The sequence below is a fragment of the Camelina sativa genome, chromosome 8 (genome assembly GCF_000633955.1).
Source record: "Camelina sativa cultivar DH55 chromosome 8, Cs, whole genome shotgun sequence".
NCBI lineage: Eukaryota > Viridiplantae > Streptophyta > Magnoliopsida > Brassicales > Brassicaceae > Camelina > Camelina sativa.
The window spans coordinates 21562430-21572053 of NC_025692.1; the positions used below are offsets into that span (position 1 = coordinate 21562430).

The 9624-nt window shown below is 37.4% G+C and overlaps 2 protein-coding genes across 5 annotated transcripts; one reads left to right on the forward strand and one right to left on the reverse strand.

The window, feature by feature from the left end:
- On the forward strand, window positions 702-7139 carry LOC104707819 (protein NETWORKED 1C-like). 4 transcript variants are annotated; one of them, XM_010424250.2, is made up of 5 exons: window positions 702-946; window positions 1171-1353; window positions 1456-3974; window positions 4071-4555; window positions 6441-7139. In XM_010424250.2, exons 2-5 carry the CDS (start codon window positions 1251-1253, stop codon window positions 6934-6936), a joined length of 3603 nt encoding a protein of 1200 aa, XP_010422552.1. In that variant the 5' UTR covers window positions 702-946; window positions 1171-1250; the 3' UTR covers window positions 6937-7139. The 4 variants fall into 4 exon arrangements, with proteins under 4 accessions (XP_010422552.1, XP_019084160.1, XP_010422554.1 ...); XM_019228615.1 differs by having other exon boundaries at window positions 702-863; XM_010424252.2 differs by lacking the exon at window positions 6441-7139 and adding an exon at window positions 5287-6073 and having other exon boundaries at window positions 4071-4467.
- On the reverse strand, window positions 7150-9548 carry LOC104707821 (sulfate transporter 3.2-like). Its single transcript, XM_010424253.2, has 7 exons — window positions 9434-9548; window positions 9215-9341; window positions 8474-8760; window positions 8165-8355; window positions 7920-8005; window positions 7442-7518; window positions 7150-7345 (listed from the first exon to the last, which is right to left on the reverse strand). Exons 2-7 carry the CDS (start codon window positions 9309-9311, stop codon window positions 7169-7171), a joined length of 915 nt encoding a protein of 304 aa, XP_010422555.1. The 5' UTR covers window positions 9312-9341; window positions 9434-9548; the 3' UTR covers window positions 7150-7168.

A 9624-nucleotide genomic window follows, 5' to 3' on the forward strand; every position in this document is an offset into this window, starting at 1 on the left:
GTTTATAATGATTATTTTTAGAGCCAAATATAAACCAAATATGTACTTTATTGGTTATGTAGACATTTAAATTAAGATTTTATAATATTTTACAATAACTAATGTACAAATTTATAATGAAAATCATATTTTTTTTTTTAAATTGCGTTTTTATGTGTTTACCATAATTTTAAAGACAATACTATTATTTTATATTTTATTTGATATTTTTATTTTAACATAAACATAATTATATATATTATTATTATTATTAATTTAATAAAATAACCTTAAAACTAATCTTCGATTAATCCCCGTTTAATCTTCCATTTTCTCTTTAGGCGCTAGGTCCACCCCGACCGCCCGACTAGCACCTAGCGATTTTTAAAACAGGGGTATCATGTAAGATAAGTTTTCACCTTTTTCAAAAAAAAAAAAAAAGAATATAAGTTTTCATAAAACCTTGTATTTATGGCCTATCTTATTGCTGTCATTGATTGTAATAACACACTTTGCTTAATTTATGGCGTAATTTACATTAAATTTGTTTTTTTTTTATTTTCTGTGTACAAGTTTGTTAATTAGTACACTTTTTTTGTTTTAGGAAGTCAAATATCCCACCACAAGCAATCCCGAGAAAAACATTTTAGAAAGAAACTCGTTTTCAAGGGTAGTATCGTCATTTACTGGCTACAATCGCTCTTTTTCTTTCTCTCTTTCAGCCCCCACCACCACACCATAACCTAAGCAAAACTCTCTTCTTCACAACGTAAAAAGCAGAAACAGAGCTTCTTTTTTTCTACACACCAAGAGAGGGAGAGAGAGAGAGAGATCTAGAAGAAGATGATGGGATGAGATACGCGAGGAAGATGACTTTTAAGCGCGTAAGAAACTTCTAAGCGCTTGATTCTTCTAAGGATTCTTCAATTATCGACGTGCGATTCTTAATTTGTTTTTTTTGGGTGTGGTAAGAAGAACTCGACTTCGGTGTTCTCCGATTCGTTTGATAATTGTGGGATTTTGATTTTTTTTTAGCTCTCAGATCATAATTTTAGCTTATATTTATTATGCACTGTAATCAACACGTAATCTACAGTGTGATCCTCTGATTTTTTTTTTTTTTTTTTTTTTTTTTTTTTTTTTTTTTTTTATTCTGACTCGGATTTTGTTTTGTTTTCTGGGTTTTAATAGCTTGAGACAGAGACGACGCTTGGTGTAACAATCCTTTGTGTTCTGTTTTGTGTTTGCTGGAAGAAAATAAAATTAAAAAAATGGAGATTGCGGCAAAGAGTAATTCGAAACCTATGTATTCATGGTGGTGGGATAGTCACTATACCCCTAAGAATTCTAAATGGCTTCTGGAGAATCTTGCTGGTATGTTATCTTTGTTAATGTGATTTCTCTGCTTTAGATTCTCTTTTCTTTTGGTCTAATGACTATCTGTGAACTATTGTGTTGTTTCTTCTTTTTTGAAAGGTATGGATAACAATGTGAAACAAATGATCAAGGTTCTTGAAGAAGATGCAGATTCTTTTGCTAGACGAGCAGAGATGTATTACCGTAAACGTCCTGAGCTTATGAAATTGGTTGAAGAGTTCTACCGTGCATATCGTGCATTAGCTGAAAGGTATAATCATGCAACTGGGGTTATACACAAGGCTCATCAGACTATATCAGAAGCGTTCCCTAGCCAAGTTCCTTTGATATTTGGCGATGAGTCGTCACATGGTGGTGCTTTGACAAATGATGTTGATCCACAGACACCGGAGATGCTTCCTCCTTTCCGAGCTCGGGTTGGCCCGGATGGGTTGCTAAAAGATATAAAGAGGAATATAGATTTTAGTGAAGAAGCTCCGTTTGTGAGTAGTGGGAGAGCAAGAAAGGGACTGAATTTTAATAATCTCAAGGCTTCACAATCTGAACGAGCTAGCAAAGCTGATGCTGAACTTGTTGCTTTAAGAGACTCCCTTTCTAAAATGCAGGCGGAAAAAGAAGCTAGCTTAGCACTGTTTGAGAAGAATTTGGAGAGACTGTCCAATCTAGAATCTGAAGTATCTCGTGCACAAGAAGACTCAAGGGGACTTCGTGACACAGCCGCTAGTGCCGAAGCTGAGATCCAAACGCTCAGAGAAACTCTTTACAAACTGGAGTCTGAAAAGGAATCCAGCCTTCTTCGGTATGAAAAATGCCTGCAAAAGATCGCTGATTTGGAAGATGGACTCTCTGTAGCCCATAAGGAAGCTGGAGGAATGAATGAGCGAGCAAGCAAAGCTGAAGCTGAAATTCTCGCTTTGAAGCAAAGCCTTGCTAAAGCCGAAACTGAAAAGGAAGCTGCTCTTGTTCAATACAGGCAATGCTTGGATACGATATCTAACCTAGAAGAGAGACCGAGGAAGGCTGAGGAAGGTACAAGGATTATCAATGAGAGGGCTGAAAAGGCTGGGGTAGAAGTTGAAAACTTGAAGGAAACAATCTTGAATTTGATCAAGGACAAGGAAGCTTCTGAACTTCAGTTCCAACAGTGCCTGAATATAATTGCGGATCTAAAAGTCAAACTACACCATGCTCAAGAAGAAACACAAAGTCTTAGCCATGAAATAGAGGATGGAGTCGCTAAGTTAAAGTTTTCTGAGGAGAAATGTCTTGTGCTTGAGAGATCAAATCAGAATCTTCACTCTGAGCTGGATGGTCTCTTGGAGAAACTGGTGAATCAAAGTCTGAAGTTCACCGAGAAGCAAACAGAGCTGGTCAAACTGTGGAGTTGTGTACAAGAAGAGCATTTGCGTTTCCAAGAAGTTGAGACGGCGTTTCAAACCCTACAGCAGTTGCACTCTCAGTCTCAGGAGGAGCTAAATAATTTGGCTGTGGAACTTCAAACCAGTTCTCAGATCATGAAAGACATGGAGATCCGAAACAGTGAGTTGCATGAGGAAATTGAGCAAGCAAAGGTCGAGAACAAAGGTCTCAATGAGCTCAATCTCTCTTCGTTTGCATCAATTAAAAGCTTACAAGAGGATGTCTCAAGCCTAAAGGAAATAATACGCAAACTTGAAGCAGATGTTGAGCTAAGAGTTGACCAGAGAAATGCTTTACAGCAAGAAATCTATTATCTTAAAGAGGAATTAAGTCAGGTAGGGAAGAAAAACCAGTCCATGGTAGAACAGGTGGAGTTAGTTGGGTCATCAGTCAAAGAGTTGCAGGAGGAGACCTCAACCTTAAAAGAATGCAATGAGAGAGTGAAAAGCGAAAAGATGACTCTTTCAGAGAAATTGGCAAGTATGGATAAGCTTGTTCAGAAAAACCATATGCTAGAAAAATCTATATCAGATTTGAATTTTGAGTTGAAATCAATCAGAAGGAAGCTGAAGACGTTGGAGGAAGCTTGTCAGTCACTCTCAGAAGAGAAATCATGCCTTGTATCTGAGAACCAACAAACTGCCATTGAGAACATTATCCTTATTGAATGGCTTCAGCAGCTTAAGTTAGAAGCAGTTGGTATTGAAACAGAGAAGAAGAACCTTGAGGGTAAGGCAAACAAGATTGGTGATAAGTTAATAGATGCAGAAACTGAGAATATGCAGCTGAAGAGAAACCTGCTTTTTATCAGATCAGACAAAGATCACTTAGAAGATGAAATTGCTAATGTGAAGGATCAGTTACATGAGAAGGAGAAGGAACTTGAAGAAATCAAAGGGGAGAAAGAAAAGCTGAATCAAGAGGTTTTCAAAGAGAGGAGAAAGGCTGAATATTGGGAGTCTCAAGCTGCTACATTCTTTTGCGATAAGGAGATCGCAGCTGTACATGAAACATTGATCGAAGCGACGACACGTGAGCTAGCTGAAGCCTGCAAGAATCTTGAAAGCAAAAGCGCATCGAAAGATGCGGTTATTGAAATGCTTAAAAGAAGCCAAGCTATTGTCTTGTTGAATAAAAGCATTAAATCTTTGGAGGATTATGTTTTCGTGCGCCGTGAATCTGAGGATGAAATTTCAAAGGTAATTGATCTTAACCATTTATCTCCTCAATCTCGACTTATAAAGTTGATTATTTTTAGAACCATTTTTGAATTGATGTTCTCATGTTTTTACCAGGGTACTGATTCAGTGGATGAACTCCCCAAGCTGGAAGATATGTGTTTGAGAATCAAAGCAGTTGCAGAGGCAATAATGGAGAAGGAGAAGCTTCTGATTCTTGAGAACACGAATGCCTACTCTATGCTTGAGGCATCGTTGAAACAAATCAAAGAATTAAAAACAGGCGTCGCCGGGAGAAGCATGAGGAAGCAAGAAGGAGGAAATGGCAAAATGCGGAAGCAGAGTCACGAAATCGAGATGGAAATGAAAGATATTGTGCTTGATCAAACGTCTGATGGATCTTCGTACGAGATTGTTAGTAAGAAAGGCACTTTGGAATTAGATCATTACGGTTTTGTTGAGCTAAAGCCAGTGAAGACTCACAAGAACGAAACTGCGGCTAGAACTGCAAAAGGTAAATCCTTGTCTGAAGAGTCACTGGTTGTCGATAAAGTAGAGATTTTCGACGGGTTCATGGATCCGAACAGAGAAGTAAACAAGAGGAAAGTTGTAGAAAGACTTGATTCGGATTTACAGAACCTGGAGAATCTTCAAATCACTGTAGAAGTTTTGAAAAGCAAAGTCGATGCAGTGGAGAAGGAAAAGATGAAAGTTGGAGAAAACGAGTATGAAACGATCAAAGGACAGCTCGAAGAAGCAGACGAAGCAATAGAGAAGCTGTTTAACGTCAATCGAAAGCTGACCACAAAAGCCGAATCAGAGAAGGATATTGATAGAAGACAGAGAATATCCGAACAAGCAAGAAGAGGATCAGAGAAGATTGTGAGGTTACAGCAGGAGATACAGAGGATTCAGTTTATGTTGATGAAGCTTGAAGGCGAGAGAGAGCATCGAGCTAGGACGAAGGTTTCTGATACCAAATCCAAAGTTCTTCTTCGTGACTATATCTATGGTGGATCTAGAAGCGTAACCATGAAGAAAAGGACGAAGAAGCGGTCTGCGTTTTGTGGTTNGTTGAAACAAATCAAAGAATTAAAAACAGGCGTCGCCGGGAGAAGCATGAGGAAGCAAGAAGGAGGAAATGGCAAAATGCGGAAGCAGAGTCACGAAATCGAGATGGAAATGAAAGATATTGTGCTTGATCAAACGTCTGATGGATCTTCGTACGAGATTGTTAGTAAGAAAGGCACTTTGGAATTAGATCATTACGGTTTTGTTGAGCTAAAGCCAGTGAAGACTCACAAGAACGAAACTGCGGCTAGAACTGCAAAAGGTAAATCCTTGTCTGAAGAGTCACTGGTTGTCGATAAAGTAGAGATTTTCGACGGGTTCATGGATCCGAACAGAGAAGTAAACAAGAGGAAAGTTGTAGAAAGACTTGATTCGGATTTACAGAACCTGGAGAATCTTCAAATCACTGTAGAAGTTTTGAAAAGCAAAGTCGATGCAGTGGAGAAGGAAAAGATGAAAGTTGGAGAAAACGAGTATGAAACGATCAAAGGACAGCTCGAAGAAGCAGACGAAGCAATAGAGAAGCTGTTTAACGTCAATCGAAAGCTGACCACAAAAGCCGAATCAGAGAAGGATATTGATAGAAGACAGAGAATATCCGAACAAGCAAGAAGAGGATCAGAGAAGATTGTGAGGTTACAGCAGGAGATACAGAGGATTCAGTTTATGTTGATGAAGCTTGAAGGCGAGAGAGAGCATCGAGCTAGGACGAAGGTTTCTGATACCAAATCCAAAGTTCTTCTTCGTGACTATATCTATGGTGGATCTAGAAGCGTAACCATGAAGAAAAGGACGAAGAAGCGGTCTGCGTTTTGTGGTTGTGTTCAGCAGCCACAGTCTCCTTGAAGTTATTGAAACTGTGTTGTTACTTCAGTCGCAAGTAGCAAATATATTAATGTCAATTGTTTAACTGCGTTTGCGATTATGTTTTTGAACGCAGACGCGCTAGGAGTAGGTGCGTTCAAATAACGGACTTATTTTTTTTAACTTTTTTTTTTGTTAAGAAAAGACTCCTTAATCTCTTGATGACAGTAAAAAGCTTTTAGCAATGTGAGATGATGAGATTCAATATAAAATCTTAAACGTTGTTAAATTCTGGTACGGGGGAGTCGCTTTTAGCGGTATGGAGCATGAAATTGCAAGCTGCAACAGCTTCTGCCACCGTGAGATAAATCCGTTCTTTACCAATGCTCTCTATGAAGTTGGACTTGCTTAGCTTCTTCATCACCTCTACTCCTGGGTTTGCTACCACTAGCTGAGAAAATTAGAAAACCAAATCGCAGAATGACTAAAAACTTTGGGGACTTGGCATGTCTTGGTAAAAAGAAAATAAAGGCTTTATTATATATACCTTGAGCTCTCTTCGTCCTAGGATTTTGTTGAGTTCCTCAAGCATGCTTATACNGTAAACAAGAGGAAAGTTGTAGAAAGACTTGATTCGGATTTACAGAACCTGGAGAATCTTCAAATCACTGTAGAAGTTTTGAAAAGCAAAGTCGATGCAGTGGAGAAGGAAAAGATGAAAGTTGGAGAAAACGAGTATGAAACGATCAAAGGACAGCTCGAAGAAGCAGACGAAGCAATAGAGAAGCTGTTTAACGTCAATCGAAAGCTGACCACAAAAGCCGAATCAGAGAAGGATATTGATAGAAGACAGAGAATATCCGAACAAGCAAGAAGAGGATCAGAGAAGATTGTGAGGTTACAGCAGGAGATACAGAGGATTCAGTTTATGTTGATGAAGCTTGAAGGCGAGAGAGAGCATCGAGCTAGGACGAAGGTTTCTGATACCAAATCCAAAGTTCTTCTTCGTGACTATATCTATGGTGGATCTAGAAGCGTAACCATGAAGAAAAGGACGAAGAAGCGGTCTGCGTTTTGTGGTTGTGTTCAGCAGCCACAGTCTCCTTGAAGTTATTGAAACTGTGTTGTTACTTCAGTCGCAAGTAGCAAATATATTAATGTCAATTGTTTAACTGCGTTTGCGATTATGTTTTTGAACGCAGACGCGCTAGGAGTAGGTGCGTTCAAATAACGGACTTATTTTTTTTAACTTTTTTTTTTGTTAAGAAAAGACTCCTTAATCTCTTGATGACAGTAAAAAGCTTTTAGCAATGTGAGATGATGAGATTCAATATAAAATCTTAAACGTTGTTAAATTCTGGTACGGGGGAGTCGCTTTTAGCGGTATGGAGCATGAAATTGCAAGCTGCAACAGCTTCTGCCACCGTGAGATAAATCCGTTCTTTACCAATGCTCTCTATGAAGTTGGACTTGCTTAGCTTCTTCATCACCTCTACTCCTGGGTTTGCTACCACTAGCTGAGAAAATTAGAAAACCAAATCGCAGAATGACTAAAAACTTTGGGGACTTGGCATGTCTTGGTAAAAAGAAAATAAAGGCTTTATTATATATACCTTGAGCTCTCTTCGTCCTAGGATTTTGTTGAGTTCCTCAAGCATGCTTATACCGCTCGTGTCTATGTTTCCCACAGCTACATGTTACCAAAATTAGATATTGTTTCATATTTTGGATCCAAACAAAAAAAAAACAGATTAACTGATTCAGAAAGGGTCTTTAACGTTTTTAATAATTTCAAAAATTATAAGAAATTACGGTCGGAGAAATATTACTACAACTAACGTTACCAAAATCATAGATAGCAAATTTTATATTGTGTGACCAGAATACTGTATGTTTCTATACATCTTTTTGCATTGTTGATACAGTAACGGATAGTTGTATAAATTTTTATGTGAACAAAGGATATAGCTAATTTTGTTCTCGAGCTAACAAGCTAGCACACGATAGCTTCGATAAGAAAAACATCATTTTAGAATTAAGATATTTCCCCAGAAAAAAAAAAAAGGAAAAAAAAAAAATGAAGTTTCTTACCACTCATATCAAGTACAATGTATTGTAGACTGGTTTCTCCACTCGTTCTCAATTTTTCTTCCTCGTCATCGATCCACCTTCCAATTCTACCAATATCAATACGTAAACAAGAATTTATAAGTCATGTATACATAAACTAAGATATCTATTTTTATATTTTTCTTGAAAAACGGTTATATAAATAAACTAAGATATATATATATATATATATATATATATGTATATAAAAATCATAAATAAATAACCTGTCTCGCAAGTAGCTAGAGTTGGCGAAGTAGATAGGACCATCGATGTGGAGAATGAGGAGACAAGAGAGAGTGGTGGCTTGAGGGTAATGTTCAATGTTCCTATATATTTCTGTGTTCTGAATGTTTCCCATTACATAAATCTTTGGTCTTCCCACGAACAACACTAACCTCATCACTGATATTCCCACCTGCACATATTAATTAATTAATAGATATTATTATTGCATGATTCTATCTTTTGAGTTTTGTTGGGAGTGCATGACAAAAGGGTAAAGATAAGAGAAGTAGGAAGAGATAAGTACGTACGGAGAGGATGAGACCAATCTCGATGGTACCGAAAACAACGCCAAAGTAAGCAGAGAGACAGACGAAGAAATCGAACTTGTCTAGTCTCCAAAGATGAATGGCTGCTTCGTAGTCTACGAGGCCTAGCATGGCGGTGATTATGATCGACGACAGGACCACTAGTGGCGTGTAGAAGAACAACGGCGTCAAGAACAGTAGCGTCACCGCCACTGCAACGGCCATCACCACGTTTGATAACGCCGTTTTGCAACCCGCGTTGTAGTTCACAGCCGAACGCGAAAACGGCCCTTCATATCATAATATTTTCCATTTATGTTTTCTTTTGGGGTTAAATCACAAAGTATTCTCATTTTGTTATAAGAAAATATAGTCATCATTAATTTTGTAATCCTTTTATACCAAAAAATGCACTCAAAACTTATAAATACATGTATACTACTAGATGTGTATTCACTAAATCAGTGTCGATATGTGAGAACTGAGAAGTTTTTGCATTTTGTCAATAACATGCAATTTGTGGACGTAAATTCGGATAACATCGATTATTTCACTACCATAAATACCATATGCTATATCATGAACAATATATCCCATATTCAACTATAAGATATTTTGTTTATATTGTATATTATAATGTTGTATTAACTTTGATTAATAATTAGTCGGAAAACATATGCAAATTAAATACTCTTTACGAAGATATTTTATAAGTAAAAAAAAATCATCAAAATGGTAGATTACCGGTAGTGAGATAGCAAGAGGAGAAGGAACCAAGAATGTTCATCACCCCAAAGGCTATCATCTCTTTGTTCCCATCTATGTTGTAATTCTTGTACATTGCAAAGCTTCTCCCCACTGCAATCCCTTCCTATTTAATTTTTTAAAAAATATATATATTTAAATTAAGGATGCAATTTGGTGTAAATTATTTTTTAAAATATGATATGAGTGAGTACGTACAGCGAGAGCTATGACTCCAGTGATAATGCCGATTTTGAGAGCCAACGTGACATAAGGTGACGTGAATACCAAATGTGTGATTGACGGTGGATTTATCCCTTTCTTTAATTCTCCAATCTATTCCCACAAGGCCACAACAATACATAAATTAATTAGTGCATTAGCAGTTTCAACAAAGAAAGCTTTTTTTT